The 19,413-nt window shown below is 38.6% G+C and overlaps 2 protein-coding genes across 4 annotated transcripts in view; one reads left to right on the top strand and one right to left on the bottom strand.

Moving 5' to 3' along the window:
* Nucleotides 1-11,590, bottom strand: part of LOC119123366 (cytoplasmic phosphatidylinositol transfer protein 1-like) — a 36,356-nt gene extending 24,766 nt beyond the window's left edge. Inside the window, exons 1-2 of one of the 3 annotated variants that reach the window (XM_037252417.1) lie at nt 11,487-11,590; nt 11,289-11,390 (exon numbers count right to left, since the gene is read on the bottom strand). In XM_037252417.1, the coding sequence (XP_037108312.1) occupies nt 11,289-11,336 (48 nt within the window). In that variant the 5' untranslated portion in view covers nt 11,337-11,390; nt 11,487-11,590. Of the gene's footprint in view, nt 1-11,288 lie in introns of all 3 variants that reach the window. The other 2 variants (XM_037252408.1, XM_037252429.1) reach the window with 2 other exon arrangements.
* A 3,369-nt stretch (nt 11,591-14,959) lies between these two features.
* Nucleotides 14,960-19,033, top strand: psmd12 (proteasome 26S subunit, non-ATPase 12). The gene is made up of 11 exons (XM_037251974.1): nt 14,960-15,169; nt 15,545-15,604; nt 15,783-15,911; nt 16,029-16,136; nt 16,436-16,540; nt 16,661-16,810; nt 17,063-17,197; nt 17,291-17,403; nt 17,859-18,033; nt 18,308-18,385; nt 18,590-19,033. The coding sequence occupies exons 1-11, from the start codon at nt 15,062-15,064 to the stop codon at nt 18,797-18,799; spliced, it is 1,371 nt and encodes a 456-aa protein (XP_037107869.1). The 5' UTR covers nt 14,960-15,061; the 3' UTR covers nt 18,800-19,033.
* Nucleotides 19,034-19,413: the final 380 nt, after the last annotated feature.

Raw genomic sequence — 19,413 nt, 5'->3', positions numbered from 1 at the left:
CTGCAGTAATAAAACTTGCTTGCAGAGTCATAAATGTATATTGAAAAGAGTAAAAACATGGTTAAGTGTGATGAGAAGAAGGGACATGGTGTAAATAAAATACATTCTTCAATTGTTCAACCTCAGCTTTGAAATGAACATAACATGATTGAGATGAGAGTATTTGGTTTCTTTCCTAAAGCGGTTCAACCTAAGATAGATGCACAGTTGTTATGGAAACTCTCCACAACCAAAACACACACAGGAGGCACTGAATCTTTGCATGTTAGAATTTAGAACGCCAACATACCAACTGTTTGACATTAGAAAACCAAAATACTTTCACACTTCTGAGTTTTATGCTTCATACTAAAAGCTGTTGAAAACAAAGCCAGGATATCTTGAGCCAAGAAGTTTGATCCTTGACTGTGATGTGCCATGAGATAATGTGATATATGTCACAAATATAATTGTTTGTATCTTTATAATTACAGATTCAATTAGATTCATTTTATGTGCTAATTCCAAATCTGCCCTCATTTTTTTCTCTTAGATTAATTTTATGTGCTAATTCCAAATCTGCCCTCATTTTTTTCTCTAACACATTGGGGCTTTTATAATAATAATAATAATAATATGTAATAAAGCAATATATGCAGTAATATATATGAATGATGGGTTAGGTTGAGCAACAGTCTTTACATAGATAATTGTTTATCAATAATAACATAATAAAGAAGATTTGAACTAAATGTGTTTATACAGAAGTGTGTATAAAACTGGTGTCACATTAAAACAAAATACCTGAGAAGAAGCTCTTTGCCTTGGTCAATGGCCCCTTATTTACATGATTCAATGCACCAAACATTGCAAGCTTTACTGTAAACGCTGGAAAAGTAGAGGCTTTATTTTATGGGGGCATCACATGATTTACATTGCTAGCATCATGTGATCTACAACAGTATGCCGCCTGTTTAAGTCATTTAGTACCTACATGACTGGTAAGGCAAAGCAAGTTTATTGGTATAGCACATTACAAGACAATTCAAAACGCTTAACATAACACATTAATTTAATATCACAATAAAACACATTACACAAAGAGAAACAAAATATTCCCGTATTTCCTGGACTATAAGTCGCTCTGGAGTGCAAGTCGCACCAGCCATAAAATGCATAATAAAGAAGTCGTACTGGAGTACAAATTGCATTTTTGGGGGAAATTTATTAAATTGATCAAATTTATAAAAAATAGAATAGAGGCAACAACAGGTTGAATAATTGTACGGTATGCTAACGTCACATGAAACATAAACAACGAACTGAGAATGTGCCTGGCGTAACATATTAAGAGTTATTCAGGTAACTATAGCATAAATAATATGCTAACAACTTTACCAAACCATCCATCACTCCAATTCACTAATTCCAATGAAATATTCATCCTCTGTGTCACTTTTAAATAACTCCACTAATTCCGGAGGGAGAAGATGGGGTGCTTCCTCTTCTACGTTGCTTACGTCAGGTTCATCGTCAGTTGCAGTTCAAATTATTCCACAGGCCTAGGCAGTCTTGGGTTTAGTGTGAAAATTACATTGGAAATTATATAATGCGTTATTAATTTCACACCTAAGTCGCTCCTGAGTATAAGTCGCACCCCAGCCAAACTATGAAAAATACTGACTTATAGTCTGGAAAACATGGTAATTAAGTAAATATTATGATATTAGGAATTTAAAAAAGGAGAACAGTGAATAGTTTTACTTAATCAACCCGTTTGAGCAGATTTTGGCTATTCAGGGAGTTTGTTGCACAGGTGAGGCACATAATAAATGTTGTTTGGTACTGGTTCTGCCGACATAAAATGGATCCGTCAGAGGCCTGAGACGTCTGGATGCTACATTTTCCATATGTTTTGGTTCAAGACCATTTGGAGATTTACAGACCAATAGCAAGATTTGACTAACAGAAAGCCAGTGTGAGGGTTTGAATGAATTGTATCACAATAAAATATTCACAATAAAATATCCATCCATTTTCTCAACTGCTTTTCCTCACGAGGGTTTTGAGTGTGCTATGCTGGAGCCTAAAGAGTTTTTAAATTAATATCTAACATATAAACACACTCACACGTCTTTGTGAAAAAAACAAAAGTTTAGTTGGTATTTTTAAACCAGATGTGTAAACATGATGCAAAGCATGTAACGGAATGCTGAATGAAAGTAAACATAGGCTATTTACATGAATGTGTCCAAGCGGGGGGACTTAGAAAACACACTGCAAAGACCTGATTGGTGTGGTGAAGCTTAAGGGAAGGTAAGACTTCATCATCTGGCTCATTATTTGACAGTTATCCTGGGGAGGGTCTTACACTACAATCACCACAGCGCTATAATCCACCTTGCTATAGGGCAGTGGCAAGCATGGATAGCGATGGTTGCCACAGAAACGAGAGATCATAATGAAGCGTGGACGCATATAGCTATCTTTAGCATGCTTTATATGTCTGTAGCTGGGAGAAACGTTGTCTGCACTTCTTAATTAAATTTGTTTGTTTGTGATTAACTTAAATGTACAGTGAAAGTCCATTCGTTGCAAAGAGCCCAGAAGAGTTTACAGAGTTAAGCCATTCGAAGAGGTCACAGAGGTCACATTCAGTACTTGTGGTATCTGAGAGGGAAACTTGCAAACACTGCGGTAGAATCCACAATCGAAGGTACCATAAGCAAAGGACGGTAATGGAATAATGACATTGGAATGTGGATTTAAAAAAATAAATAAATAAATCAATAAAACAAAAGTGTGCTATCAGCCAACTAGAGATTATGCAGACTGGACCGTAGCAAAATTATGTTTCATGTTATATTCGTCATAATGACATAACAAGCACAATCCTTTATTTATCCTAAATTACCTTTTTTGTTACTATTTTCTTCCAGCTGTGTGTATTATGCTGCGGCATTGATGTTTTAACCCTGTTTATTGTGTTAATGCCCCTTGTGCTTTTGTCAGGAATGTGTTCAATAATTCAGAGAGAGAGAACGGGATGTAGTGTTCAGATTATTTCTACAGCAGATAATGCTTATGGAAGGTACGTATCTTCATGAAACTAAGTCATCCATTCATTATCAACATTGAACCTGGTTAGATGAAATCCTGTATTCTTCTGTGAAATTAAATTATTTTTTCACTGAGAATAGATGGCTAGTTTGACTTCTTACTAATCAAAACATCCGTGTCAGTGTACATAAAAATGTCCGACATACTAGTATAGCCACTTTGCTCCATCATTCGGCACTCGCCGCTCCAAACCTCACTGCATTATTAAATGTGTTTCAGGGCAAAGGGTTTGAATGGTTTGCATAAACTCATTTCCCAAGACCATTGAATGTTCTTCCCATTTCAAGATAAGCTCGTCATAAGTGCTTCTTCTTAAACTGCCCCGTGGTACTGAGTAGCTCAGTCTAGCAAATGAATTATTTTACTGTAATGTCAAGTACTTGGAGCACCACAAAGAGCCTTCATCTCGCATCACATTCCAGGAACTCTTATCATCATCTCATCACAATGAAAATGTGACAACTTTATAGAAATGTAATTATTAGCACACTACCAGATGTCTGATTTCTACAGCAAAAGCATGTTTACACTTTAAGGAACTGTAGTTGTGTACTGTGAATTCAGAAAGATTTAGACAGAATTTTAATTTGAAACATTTGGAAGAAACTTGGTAAACCGCATCCAATCATTGCTTGGAATTTCATCTCTATCGTTATGCTATAATTCATCCAAAATTGATCCTGCATGCCTCACTATGAGGCAGTTGCAATGAGTTCATCAACCAAAAAAAATACAGACATGCTAAAATATGAAAAGGCAAGAAAGCAACAAATAGTTACATAAAATGATATCAGTATGTCAAAATACACATACATCACACACTTTTTCAGAAAATAAAGTCATTTTATTCTGGTTGTGGTCTTGGTGTGAAATAGCAACTTTTAAAGTCTTTCAATAGGTTTTCTGTGACAGGATAACCAATGCGACTCGTTTCCATTTCACATGCAATTTCTGAGAGATGGAACATTTTAGTCACAGTAAAATATTTAAGATGAAGCGAGTATCTTCTCAGAATGAATAAACACGAGTCACACGGGCAAACTTTTTGTAATACTACATTATTCAATGGTGTATTTTTTTTGGGGGGGGGGAGTATCTTGAAATAAATAAATAAATAAATAAATAAATGTAGACACAGCCACACACAACATTACATATGTTGGCACTAGACGTGGCTAGGCTAGAGTAACATTTTCGACCCAACAAAGCTAAGAGGAAAAAGATGGTCTCTGTGAAACAAAAACAACAATAACAACAAAGGTGGCAAAATTCTCTCATATTGTTGCCGCATGTCATGAATGCTGTATAGGTGCCACTGCTGAGTCACGAGAGGGACACACAATTGGTTATGTGGCTAAGTAAGTCTTCTGCTTTCAGTGTTTGATATGTGCAAAACCCACGTTGTGAAACAATCGCAAAGCCCACGTGAACGCAAACACAGAAGTACGTGCACATAAGGAAATGAGAATGGTTGGATAATGGGCCATCACAAGGACTAAATGGAAGTAAATGGGATTTTGATTGAATCACAGCATTGCATTGTATACCAGATGGTAAAAGGCCTTGCACCTCACCATGACACCAAAGAAACAAACAGCCCATTTCCTAAACAAAACCATGCGTGGAAGGAAGGAATCTGACCATGAAGGGTGTGGGATGGAAGGAATGCACCAAATGGAAAAACCTGGAGTAACCTAATGCATAGCAGTTATACGTTCTAAATCATGTGATCAGCTGGGTGAATTTGGAATGAAAGAAGTGAATCAAACACTTTAGGAAATGAAATGGTGATCCAAGGCCCTATTAAAGGATTCAGTTGTGCCCTATGATTGACTGGCAATACAGAGTATAGTCTGCCTCTCGCCCAAAGTCAGCTGGTTAAGACTCCTGCTCACACATGACAGAGCACTACATGCAGAAGATGATGAATTTAATGGAATTTCATGGCCATTTCCAACTCCATGCTGCCACAACCTAGATTAAAAAAAAAAAACATGCCTGTGAGCATTTTAAACCTAATCTTGTGCCTCAAGCCTCATGCTCATGTTGCAGTCAAGCATTCAAATGGTCAATGTCATTCTTGATGCTGGCACATGTACAAAAAAAACACAAGCGCTTCCATGGATATCAATGACAGATAATTGTCCACAGGGGGGGGGACAAATGACACTTGTAATCTTGTTACAGTGCAACAACCAGGTGTCCGGATCAGGTGGATGTGCCAGCTGCGTGAAGACAAACGCTTCTCCGTGGTGTGTGTTCTCATATCAACAACATCAGCGATCCGTCCACATGCAAGTGGTCAGATGGAGTTACGCGGCTAACCCTAAATGAGGCTTTAGACGTTAACTCTATGTATTCTTTGGCAAGTAGGGGTCGTATTAAATTTATAGATATTGAAATTTATTCAGTTTTACTCATTAAAAAAAAAACAGTTTTCTTACAAAACACTAAATAAAAACACAATCGGACCTGTCAAGTCATGAATAAGAAATATTGTTTGGTGGCCTAAGCAGAATACAAAAAAATAAGACAAACAGGCAGGACTGAAGGAAAAAAGCTGATACCCCACCGTTTTATTATTTTCAAAGAAAAGAGAGGAAACTTACTGTATGTCAATTGACAACATTACACATACGGTTAACCACACAGGACGTTGTGTATGAATCTTTTAGATCGCATTTTGTGCATACGCAGTAAGTGAGACCCACGGTGAGAAAGACTCAGCCCAGTTGTCCCTGCAGTTCCAGTTATCCATCTGGACACTGACTCACCAAGTTCGGCCTCCTCTCATTCAAAGAGTCATGCATCTCCAAATATCTCCAATCCATCTTCATTGCCTGCCATCTAAAGAAGAAGTTGTGTTTTTCCTAAAAGACCCCTTCGGACAGTACATGCTTTGATGCAATTGCAAAAGCGAAACACAAGGGGTGAGTGTCTAGTGGGTCATTTAATTTCACACCTTTTCTCAGCATAACGGCATTCCCCTACGCACAGGCTTGTTGCACCTCTGTTACATCTCTGATACTACGTGGGAAAATGGGAAATCGCCCCCATTCAATACAAGAGTGACCCAAGAAAGCAAAACTAAAATAGCTGACTTTTACAAGCAGTGGAAATGTGGTTAAGATGTTGCAAAGAGCTACTTGTCAAGCACGCCTTTACAATCTAACCTTTATGGTAGCAACAACTGCTTCAATGTCTACTTGAAAATAAGTATGCTTTTAAAAATAATGTTTTTCTTGCATCAAAGTCCACACATTAGCCTCCTGTATTTTATACTTACCAGCACTGTTTTATGTCCACCAAACCTTTCCAAAACCAAAACAAAGTTGTGCCAGGTTTGAACTACGTTATTGTATAAACATAACCTACGATCAGGGTTCCAAAAACGGCACCCCTGCCCCCACCACCACCAATTTCCAAGTTATCTTTAAACTACTAGCACAACCAAAACGTTATTGTTTCTATTTCTATTGAGGCTATTATGATTGACATACAATTGCATACACATTTATGTTTTGATCCATACCAAAAAACCATGTCAATTTACATGATCAGTGGGCTTCACTTAATCACTTTACGAGCTTTTAGTTTAGCGAGTGTCTAGTCATCTAGTGATTTTGCCGGCCCCTAAATTTCTCCACCCTTGGGAGTGGGCGGCAAAAAATGCCAGGGTGGACTTTTTCACCTGATGATTTTTCCGCCCCCTAGATTTTGTCACCCTCGGCGGCTGCCGAGCTTGCCTAACAGTAGGGCCGATTCCTGTATGTAGGCTTCATTTTAGGCGAACATGACGTCATTAATGCAGCTGGAGCATATGCTGACTAAGGGCAGCAATCGAAGTTTTGCATGATGTCAGCATTTTGGGTCACGAGTTTGCAAATAAGCTTGTCAGCCGAAGACTGGGAGGTATAAGTGAAAGCAGCTGTAGCAAGGAAAAACACTGTGGTACCTCATCTACCGTGACCTACGACCTTTTTCATCTTTTCCAAGAGTAGCTGGGCGTGGCAGAAAGATGATCCAATGAGACTAAATTCCTTCACAAATGGTTTTGTCTGTTTTTGCAGACCAGAAATTTCTGATGTGGCATGAGTGACATCACAACCATGGCTGTAATTATGCTTACACTTTATATATATCAAAAAAAGTGCTGTTGTACATCCCTAATATCTAAAGAAATGAATCATATCCAATCCGTACCTACTTCCAACAGAAAATGAAATGTCTCTTTGTTGTGGAAAAGATATCAAAATGAGCTTGTTAATAAAATACACCTTTGAGAATGAATTGATCACAACAAAGCAATCGCCTTTTTTTATTTGCAACAAGTCATGATTCTCAAAAATAAATCCGTTAACCATAAGGATAATAGCTGTCTTATTTTCTTGAGTTGATTAAGGCTGCTTGACAACATGAACCGTCAGGCCCGAAAAAATATCAAACAAAACCAAACATACGATGTGACGTAAATCCACCAAGCTTGCCGACCCCTCCTCCTTTCAGTCACATGACACAAGTATAGCGGCGGCGCAATTTCTTTCCTAAAACAATGCACGCTTCGGGTGAGCCTTCAAAAAGACAGATGCACAAAAAGGAAGTCTGGAGACTTAAAACAGGTGGCTGATGGAAGACCGCATGCTGTCTGACATTGCTCAATGCTTTCTTTGGTGTTTACAGTTCAACTTGAGTAAACGCCGTGAAGCAAGTCTGTCCTACATCTGCCATTGTGCTGAAGCAACAGTCATAAAGCCGTCAGAGACATCGGTTTCCGGAGAATATACAGACAGAGACATGACCTTGTTTGACAAAAACACATGCAGGCCCGCACATACGCACGCACACACAAACAAACCGTCATTCGTGCAAAACTCTGAGGAAATTCCAAATTAGCACAACTCCTCCCTTATTTACCAGCATCCACTCCTTCATTTGTTTAGCTTGAATCCTTAACAGTCAGCTACACAGTCACTTTACAGTGGCACATTTGACACTCCAGCCTCTTTCCTTCCTTCCTTTCTTTCTGTTTGGAGGGGCAGGAAACTTTAAAAACACATTGATGGCATGACACGTCGTACAGCCTTGAGAAGAACAAACACAAGAAGTGGCCTCTTTGTCTCCATCCTGGTTCATTTAGACCTGACTAACTTAAGAGAATGTAAAACGTGCTTTAGCTGGGTTTTCCTTGCAAGTGCGGTCGAGTAACATAACCTCTACTTTCTCTTTAGCTGCCTCCTTCCACATTCTCAACCTACATATGCTTGTATATAATATTTTGCTTACGATGTGGATTAGTACACCCCAAAAAGAGGCAAGTGTGATAGTTAATTAAGCTGAGAATTGAAAATGGCATTAAAACTCAAGGGTGTGTATACTGTATGGAGAAAAGGAAAATAAAACATTTTGTCATATTCTATAGATGTACAGTGGTACCTATGGGTTGGGAAAATGTTGCACATATACCGTAATTTTCGGACTATAAACTGCACCGGACTATAAGCCGCACCAGCTAAAACTCGTGATTCAGGGTTTAAAATTTGCAAAAATAGTCGCGGCTTATAGTCCGAAATTTACGGTATTCCTATATTTGCAATGTCTAATGTATCAAATTCATATAATTATACTTTAGAATTTTCGCTGGTCTGAGGTGTGGTAAGAGTGGATTTTTTTTCATAAAAGGGTCGGAAACATTTGTTTCTATTTTATTTTATTTTTAAATAAAAGTGGGTCCTAAGGACGACAAGAAGTATTTTCCAAACGCTCTGTCGACTTCAGTAATACTCAACACATATCCAGAACTTTGCTCTTCTTTGTTTCTGTTAGAGGACTTTGTGTGTCACACCTGGAAACAGCTCAAACAAATGCAGGAGTGTCAGTAGAAACTCTTGACAAGGTAAGAGACCTTATCTTTACATCAAAAAACATGCCTGAGAACAAGAGTTCCTAATATATCAAATTACTATATGGATAATACTTTTTTGTGCATGGATACCAGGAATTCTGAGGATGTATTATACATATGATAGAAAATCCAGAACTTACGGAAAGGGCATCTTGAAATAATTAAGGCGTGTACTGTACTGGTGAATCAGTCTCAACTAGTTTGTGGTCAAAAGAATAACATGACATCAGCTTTGGGAAGTTGAGCAACTCTTCCGGGTAGCATACTTTGGCTGTACCAAGTTTGATGAAAGTGAGATAAATGTGTCATTTAGAATTTGTATTGGCTTCAAATAAAATCAAGCATACTGTTGTAGCACACATGCTGTCAAACTACTCCCTGCCTAGCCTGATATACATTTTTAAGTGGTCTTGAGGAGCTTACAGACTCTATTGAAATAACACCACCAAATGCATATCGCCAGTCTGCGACTATAACCAAACCAGCAAGAACAGGAACTAGGCTCAAAAAATAGCTTGTGTGGTAGCTTAGCAACAAATGGCAGATTTTGGCACACTTGTACTGTGCCACTGTCATGCCTGCATTATTCTGAGTCCTACCTCATGGTGGGCACAGCGCAAACTCAGTGCAGTGTGAAAGCACTTTAACACTTCTCGCAGGTCAGTCATTGTATGACACCAGACTCTTGTTTAGGTCATATTCAAGTTTTGCAATTATTTTATCATCAGGTCATTAAGCATGTGAAGTTTGACTTGCATCATGAATGTGTATGTCGCAGCAATTTATGACAGCCTGAAGTTGGTCACAAGAGCAGTGGTTTTATGGTTCATCAGAAACATCAACATGCAGGCATTGGTGAGACACATCCTTTGCACAAGTCATTAAAAATCCATCAGAAGACGCCAGTGCTCCATCAAGTCATATTTCATGTCCTATCAAAGTAAGCATGACTGCCTCCAGAATGCTACATTGAGGTTCTTTTCTACGGATAGTGTCAACAGATGCCTGTGAGAGGGGAGCAACTAGGCCTCAAAAACACTAAAGTGCTGAACAATAACAGAGTAGCTGTCAAATGGTGACAACTGAGAGAGAGAAAAGGTGTTGTCTTGTTTGTAATGTGCATGCCAGTGCAGGAGAGCAATTATCCTCCACTTCTAATTTTAGACTTGACTCGAGACCTGATAGACAAATCTGAATGCACACAATGGGGGAGGGCATCCGTCACTCAAGTGTGTGTGCGTGTGTACTCATCACGTGTTGAGGACATACAGTGGGTTTATTGCTAAAGTGCCATCAAGGGAACCAAAAATCAGGTTCTGATGCCTCAGCTTGTACACAAGCTCAGGTGAATTGGTCAGCTCGAATGACAAATATGGAAAATGAACACAAAATAAGCACCGACAGCTGCCGGTGTATCCTTGGAAAGGACCCAAGTACCAGTATATGTGCCCATTTAACCAAAACAGAGACATTTTTCAATTAAGGTATGCCTGCCTCAGGAACAACTTTCTAACTTAGTGGAGCTTATTATTATTTTGTTGTAGGTTAATTCCAGGGAACTGAAGCAATTCATTAAAAAATGAATAAAATATGACAACATAATGAATGAATAATTTAGTTTGCTTTTTTATAGAATCAACTCTTATTTCATACACACATTGTGTATAGCCTCAAACTTGTTTTATGTCTAGAAGCAAAGCTAAATAATTTAAAATAAAAAAAAAGCTCTGTTGCAATGTAATTTGGGAACATTTATTATGCAAAAGTCAAAGTCAAAAGTCAAGACTATTGAGAGAACAAACAAATAATATCACTCACAAATTTAAATATTTTATGCTGGATTAACATACATACTTTTAAGCTTTGATAAAACCTGCAGGGAAAAATACCTCATAAAGTTAGAAAGTTGCTCCTCCTATTATGTAATTGATTTGCATAAGTGCTTTTATTTCGAGCCTTGTAATATAATATATTGCGTCTGTGCGTGTCGGGAGCACAACTGGCGCGCGCGCGCACACACGTTAAATTAATTAATTCAATTAATTAGATTATTAATATATTAAAATAATACATTAAATCATCGAGGCAACAATATATACATAAATACATATATATATAATAATAGCGCTTGTATGTGCGTGCTTGCTATTGACATGTGGCTGTCAGGCATGAACTTCATCACTCACGCGCAAAGGCGCGCACACAGACGAGCCAAGTTAGATGAGTTTGCTGGACAAAACCGAGCATTCATAGGAGCACAAAAACGCCACAAAATCAAAGAACTCACCTCCTCCACAGTGAGCGGCATGCATATCCTGTACTCTTTCAGCAACATCTTCCCTGTGCTGCCCGTGCTGCTGACAATGTGTCTCACAACGCTCCCTCCTCACTGGGATGTAGGATCCAAAAAAAGAAATGCAAAACTCCTTTGCTTTGTGTTAGCGCATACGGGAGGATGGTGCTTTCCAAGTACGGCCCGACTTACGGAGTTCGCTCATCCGAAGCCAGCATTCGCTAGCGGAACGTTGCAATGCCAAGTCAGCTCAGTTTGAAGGATTCGTCCCCTCCTTTAAAGCTCAAGAGTCAGGAGTTAGCAACAAGCTCGCAATAAGCATAACCGGAAATGTCAAAGATTTGAGCTTCAAAATAAAAGCACAATGAGTTTTACCTTTATATAAAAAAAAAGGTCATAATCAGCACGTTGTTCTCGATGTTGTCATTTCAAATCTATAGAATACTCTTTCCATTTACCATGGACCGTGCACTTTGTAATCAGATCCATCCATCCATCCATCCATCCGCTTATTCGGAGTCAGGCAGCATCTTCACCAGTCAAGCCCAGACCTCCCTCTCCCCAGCCACCTCTTCCAACTCCACCCAAGGTGTTCCCAGGCCAGCCAAGAGACATTGTCTCTCTAGCGCGTCCAGGGGCATCCATGGAACGTTCCCGGAAAACCTCACAAGGGAGGCGTCCACCTGATCAGGCCCTCAAAGCGCTTCACACTGAATTAACATTCACCGACTGATGACACAGCATCAGGAGCAACAATTAAATTTTCAAGGATATTTCAACAAGGTCACAATGGCCAGGGATCAAACCCCCGACCTCTGGTTTGGGAAATGATCACGCTACCACAATTATTGAAGGGAATTATTCAGCATTATTAAAAGGAAAGGTGATGTAATTGTATAAATATGCCTTTGATCCCAGCTTTTTCTGAACATGTTGCAGGCATGAATTTCGAAATGAGAGTATTTGAAAAATAAAGAAGTTGATCAGTTTTGACATTAAATATCTTGCCTTTGTACTATATTCTGTTGATGTGAGAATTCTTGCCTCCTTTCCTCAATATGACATAGTCAGGCTGATGTGTGAAAAACCAGACACAACCCACAAGTAATGTCCGTAATTAAGATGCCCTGAATGTAGTCATAAAAAACGCATTAAATCACCAACGAGATTTTCAGCAAGGTGAATTTCGGTGCTGACATCATTTTTACATCAGACCTATTAGATTAAGTGCTAACGTTAAGGTCTTTCAATGGTCCCTTTAATAATTAACAATTCATTTGAGAAGAGACTGATCATGTTAATGAATTCTCACAATAATAAACTTCAGCACGGACACGACTCATCAAGATAAGATGTGCGAAAAATAAATGGATGGATAAATATCAATTTACACTTTATTTCTATAACTTTCTACCAGTGAGTATATTTTCAGATGATAACTTTTACAACATTCCAAGGCGAGGCTCAAGGTTATTTTATGAGGGCTAAAAGGCCTGATGATGCCACTAGTTCGGCGTCTTCATAGTTGAGAAATTTTGCTTCAATGTAACTTTTATTCAATTGAAACTTGCTGTTAAGAATGTAAACTTAAAACATGTTTTAATGGTTGTGAACGTTTGAGCCAGGATTGAATGAATTTACTCGACATTTGTTTTGAAACTAAGAAAAGCTGGCAGCGGCAAAAAACGAATTGAGTTTGAATTTGGAGGTTCCACTGTGGATGCTCCAGCGAGACAGCCGAGCTGTTTGCTTTCACATTATCTTTAGTGGAGTGCCTTTGGCCATGTGGAAAAGAGGTATGATTTGATATGAGCTGGACATTTGATCAAACAGAGATTTCATCATGTTTCTCTGATGCATGGTGCAAGAAACATTTACTCGGACAGTATTTAGAAGGATTATTTATTTTTTCTGTATTCCTATTGCTTTTACTGACGCTTCAGGGGATGAGAAAGTAAAGGCCTGTTGATGACGTAACAATTTCAATAAGGTCTTGTTGATTAAAAAGCAGATTAGAGAATGATGTCATCTCAGATGTGGTTTCATGCCAAAGGTGGTAAAAAAAAGATGTGAAAGACCTTAGTTCTGCTTTACAGCAGAGAATCACACCAACACCTAAAACATTTTCTACTTAGATTTGAATATTTTCAATGTTAGATGCTATATTCAGAAGCTATATCAGAAAATAATACACCAGTTGACAATAGTAATATAGGTAAAATATTTGTTACCCTCAACCCAGTCTCCTTTATAAAGGATAGCTTATATTTCTAATGTCATGTAAAGTATTTTCAGAACAAAGTCAGATTATGCAACGACATAGTCATTGCCCTATTTTGATATGAGCCTTTGTAATGCACGCCACGTTTATTTTTTTAACTCTTCAATCTTTATGTTGATTCAAATATCGGTGAAGCAATCAGGGCTGTTTCTGCTACAAGGAGGGAAACTGTTGACCCTTTTAAGCGCTTTTTTATGGCCTGTGTTTAGATTCAAATCAAAAGCTACAAGAAAGACCTCTACTGGTGTATAGGAGACGTTACATGCTTGAGTCGTTTATGTCGCAAAATCTTGTTGAGTATGGTGTATTTCTACAAGGTCACTAAAGTAAAGTGACACTGATTCACAATCTTCAAAGGCAATTGAATCACTGTAAATTTAAAAAATAATATATATTAAAATAAAACATTTTAAAACCCGTGAAATGTTAGACATTACATTTTGAATTAAATATCCATCCATCCATTTTCTATACCGCGGGTGTGCTGGATCTTAGCCAATCAGTTTTCGGGCAGTAGGCGGGGGCCACCCTGAACCGGTTGCCAGCCAATCGCAAGGCACACAGACACGAACAACAATCCGCACACGCAATCTCACCTAGGGACAATTTGGAGTTCTCAATCGGCCTACCAAGCATGTTTTTGGGATGTGGGAGGAAACCGGACCGCCTGGAGAAAACCCACGCAGGCACGGGGAGAATATGCAAACTCCACACAGGGAGGGCCGGAGGTGGAATCGAATCCGCACCCTCCTAACTGTGAGGATGACGTGCTCACCGTGCCGCTCTTGAATTGAACAAATGTTGAATAAGAAAATAATTAATTATGATAATATAAATTGTAGGTGTATTTGTTTTTGCTTTTATTTGGCTATGTTTTACTCTGCAGTCTGCTGCCAGATCGACATTGGAAATCACCTGTTCTTAAATGCCTTTCCTTGATCAAGTTTAAATAAAAAACTAACATAACGTAATAAAACCTGAGAATTATTAATTAAAACGATTGTATATGATTTGTAAGCACGTTTTTACTGTTTTTGTTTTTGTCATCTACAAATCTCCATTTTAAATACCTGACGTGGCCCTCAAGCCCCAAAAATAGCCCACTCCTGGTTTAAATACACTAAATTAAAAATAAAAAATGTAGTAAAGGATTAAAGGAGTAAAGGATGAAATAAATATGCACAGGTGTGTGTACAAGTTCATATTTAATACTTTCCTTTCTACCTAAGTATCAGTCAGACGGCTATTTGCTGTGAAATTTGTTTACGCACACACGGGGGAAATTATTTAGTAATATCTAACAAGGCATGCTAAAAAGGAACTAAAGCGGGTCCTTCCAGGGTCTTTCAGGCATACGGGACACCTTTAACATCCTCGCAACTGATTGGTCAACTTCCAGTCCCGTTCATATGACAGGCAAAATACTTGCGGTAGCCTTACGAGCAGTAACCCCGTTGTAACTAATCGTTACCTGGACATCTCAAACATGGCAGAAGAAAGAGCCGAAAGATCTGATGGAAAGATTGTAAAGATGGAGGTCGACTACAGCTCAACTGTAGATCAACGTCTCCCGGAATGCGAGAAAATGGCTAAAGTAAGATGTCGCGAAAGAGGCCACCGCTGGCTGAGTCATGGTGTCAAGTACTCGTTTTCTAGCATTTGAGCTAACGTTACACGCCTGAAAAGTACCCCCTAACTCTCTGAGATAAATACAGTTAAACTAAAAGCTTGTAGTTCATAAAATGTAGAACTTCCACACATCCGTTATATTCTATTTTAATACCTTTGGTGTGCTTGTTTGTATACTGAAGCATAGTATGCTAGCAGGTTTAGCCGTCCGTGTAAATATCACCATCATCATCATCATCATCCCAACAATTAACTTGAATAAATGCTTGTGCTCATGAAATGTTCAAAATGTTGCAAATGCTAAACGTGTGATATAAAATCTATGTTTTTCTTCCATCAGGATGGCAAGCTGCAAGAAGCAGTTGAAAGCCTGTTATCATTAGAGAAGCAAACTAGAACGGTAAGTTGCAATAATGATGGTTAACTTTATTTTTATTGCATTAATTACATGGACAGCACTTGTAATTGTGTAAATTGAGGGCTCCTGGACACATTTAGTCATTGATATGTTCATTTGATTGGGATTTTGGTGCTGATAACATGTTTTTTTATTTTATTTTTATTTATACTTTGCAAAGGCATCAGACATGGTGTCCACGTCGAGAATCCTTGTGGCTGTGGTCCAGATGTGTTATGCAGCAAAAGACTGGGATGCTCTGAACGAAAACATTATGCTACTTTCTAAAAGGAGGAGTCAGCTGAAGCAGGTCAGACATAATATTTCCATCAATGTCCCTCCTTACCAGTGAAGTCATTCAATAAATAGTTTTCTCGTGATTTTCTGCTTTACAACCCATTTTGTGTTGTACTGTTTCTCTCATTAGGCTGTTGCAAAAATGGTGCAAGAATGTTACAAATATGTTGATTCTGTGACGGATTTGACCATAAAGCTCCGGCTCATTGACACGCTTCGGACTGTGACTGCTGGAAAGGTTTGGATTAGCCCTAATCAGTGTTTGAATTTCTTTGGATCTTGGCATTTTGTTGCATCTTTTGGCCAATTTCATGAACTACCTTTTTCCCCACACAGAGTATTGTCACTTAGCATTTATTTTTCATTTTTTTATCCTTAATAGAGCAAATCATCAAATACCATGGTTTATGTTTACTTAGCTTCTCCTACAGAATTTCTATTTCATTCTGATATTCTTACTTCCTTAAATGTTATGTCGCGTTGGCAAAGCTTGACTTTGCTTCTTTTGATAAATGTTGAAACATATCTTCTTCCCAGATCTATGTCGAGATTGAGCGTGCCAGGCTCACAAAGACCTTGGCTAATATCAAGGAACAAAGTGGAGATGTAAAAGAGGCATCATCCATTCTTCAGGAGCTTCAGGTAAGAGACTATCGCTGGGATTGGGTTCATATAGTGGTAGTTGCCAAGTTCAATTTCCTCCTGCTGCATACAAAGTAATCACCCTTATATCTGCCTGATCAATGCTTTTTTTAACCTCAGGTGGAGACATATGGCTCAATGGAGAAAAAAGAAAAGGTGGAGTTCATCTTGGAACAGATGAGGCTTTGTGTTGCTGTCAAGGATTACATTCGCACACAGATCATCAGCAAGAAGATAAACACCAAATTCTTCCAAGAGGAAGGCAGTGAGGTAAGACACTAGCATAAAACCAAATGTAAAAATCGTGTTCAGTAGAAAGGAGTGAGGGTGTGTACTTTTTGTTTGTGTGTTTTAAGAGGAGTTTGATGAACTGTGATTAACTGGCAACTGTTTGAGGGTTCTCCTCACTTATTGCCCAATCATCTGGGAAAGGGTCCAGCTCTACTAAAACCCCATTGAGTGCTGAACCAGATATATGGATGAAGGTTTACCTGAAAACTCTCTTCCCTATGAACAATTTAGGAACTGAAGCTGAAGTATTACAACCTAATGATTCAAGTGGACCTACACGAGGGGTCTTACTTGTCTATCTGCAAACACTATCGGGCCATTTATGACACCCCATGCATCTTGGAAGACAGCACAAAGTGGCAGCAGGTACACCCGTGCTACATTAAACATACCTGCTCCCGATAACTGATCAGTTGTCCTCATGAACGAATGTGTGCACAAAATGAATGTGTGTTTTAGGCCCTGAAGAGTGTCGTGCTGTACGTGATTCTTGCACCATATGACAATGAACAGTCTGACCTCGTACACAGAATCAGTGCAGATAAGAAATTGGAAGAGATTCCCAAATACAAGTAAGTGACACGACTTACACGCTGCTTCCAGAAAGTATTCAGAGCAATTTTTACACGTTTTGATAAATTATAGCTGTGTTCTATAATGGAATATTTTTTTCCCTTCAAAATTCTACACATGGCACCCATTTTATAACAACATGATTCTTTTTTTTTTAACAACATTTTGACAATTAAGAATAAGAAACTAAACCACTGTCACTTAAGTTGAACTTTTCCTTTTGCATTAATCAGCACCTAAAAAGGCACGTGATATTGCTTAATCGTTTATTTGGTTTTGATTAATCATTAAGCAATACCAAAAAAACAACAGTCATTGGTTAATAACGGTCAATAATCACTGTAATCAGAAAAAAATAGTTTGCGATACATTTATTGCAAAATTATGTCCTCGGTATCCCTCAATAGTGCAATGCGATGTCAGTGGTCTCTGTCTAACCGTGATCAATCTCCAGGGAGCTTCTGAAGCAATTCACCACCATGGAGCTTATGCGCTGGGCTGCCCTTGTGGAGGATTATGGGAAGGAGCTGCGAGAGGGCTCACCTGGGAGCCCCGCTACAGATGTCTTTTTGTATTCCGAGGAGGCGGAGAAGCGGTGGAAGGACCTGAAGAACAGAGTAGTGGAGCATGTAAGTCCAGGACTCAGTGACAGACATTGGTCGAAGCAAGTGACATTGACAACATTGGTTTTAGCAATCCACACATGAAGCATTAACCTTTAAATACGGTGAACGCTAGTTTATTGAGAGTGATATGTTCAGACCCAAAAAAAAAAAAAAAAATTCACCGCTTGCATAATGTGCAAATGTCACTCAGGCTCACTCTCCAAATAAGCACAGTTGCAATCACAGCAGCAGAAAATCAAATGTTGATTGTGTTGTATGTGTCTCTTCTTTTCCTCAGAACATAAGAATAATGGCCAAATATTACACCAGAATCACCATGAAGAGGATGGCTGGGCTCCTTGACCTCTCCATTGACGTAAGAAGTGATTAATGGGCTGCAACTGTCAGCCCCGTTGTCCGACTGCCATTGTTTGAAAACACGAGGATTTTTTTAAATGCATTTTATATTGCCAAAACATCAAACACCATATTTACCTTTATTTAAATTGTACATTTAGGATACAGTCTTCCCAATTTTGAAAATGCTGTGAGGAAAAATCTGGCATGTTATACTGTTCAGGAATCCGAGGAGTTTCTCTCCAGCTTAGTTGTGAACAAGACCATCTACGCCAAAGTGGACCGTCTGGCCGGAATCATCAACTTCCAGAGGCCCAAAGATCCCAACGACCTCCTTAATGACTGGTCACAAAAACTCAATTCTCTCATGTCGCTGGTCAACAAGACCACACATCTCATTGCCAAGGAGGAAATGATCCACAACTTGCAGTGAAACAACATTGTAGTTTTTTTTCCATTGTTGTAGTTTTCCCTCCTTCTGAGGAATTGTTTTTGAGTATACAATAACGTAAGATCTGCAGTATAAGCACGGCAGCAGGGCTGTGCTGAGTTGTTTATTCCATTAAAAACGGATACATGACTGTTGTATACTCCTGTCACATCTTGCTATAACGTCATCTTGAATTGTTACCGCCTGACCATTTAAAATAAACTTCCGTTTGTGTAATGAATGTGTAATATACTATTTAATGACAAGCATTACAGTACTTATAAGTGAGCTATCACCTGAATAGTTTGAACTTTCATGAATTTGCCAGATGCATCCAACAACACGTGCAATCACAGTTGCAGACTAAGACATGTCGACAGCAGCATTTCCCAACCTCACCAGGTCTTAAATTTTACATCAGGAAAAAGCAGCTGAAGTGATCTCACGCTTCACCAATTTGCTTTCAGTGTGAAATCTTAAACATTGGTATTTTGTGGCAACTGTTTTTTTTTCTCTCAATTGGAAGAGCATTGAATTGTTCTGTTTGGATGAACAAATATCTGCTTATTTTGTTGTGTGTAATACCAAAAAAAAAAGAGAATGGGAAATTTCTTGCA

Source organism: Syngnathus acus, chromosome 1, assembly GCF_901709675.1.
Source record: "Syngnathus acus chromosome 1, fSynAcu1.2, whole genome shotgun sequence".
Lineage (NCBI taxonomy): Eukaryota > Metazoa > Chordata > Actinopteri > Syngnathiformes > Syngnathidae > Syngnathus > Syngnathus acus.
The sequence above is the reverse complement of the archived record's forward strand: the minus strand, read 5'-3'. Positions and strand labels throughout refer to the sequence as shown.

Excerpts from the sequence above, each read along its gene's own strand:
- psmd12 (XM_037251974.1), top strand. The coding sequence starts at position 15,062 with ATGGCAGAAGAAAGAGCCGAAAGATCTGATGGAAAGATTGTAAAGATG. Across the intron at positions 15,605-15,782 it reads TAGAGAAGCAAACTAGAACG|GCATCAGACATGGTGTCCAC; the intron begins GTAAGTTGCAAT and ends TACTTTGCAAAG. Across the intron at positions 17,198-17,290 it reads ACAGCACAAAGTGGCAGCAG|GCCCTGAAGAGTGTCGTGCT; the intron begins GTACACCCGTGC and ends TGTGTGTTTTAG.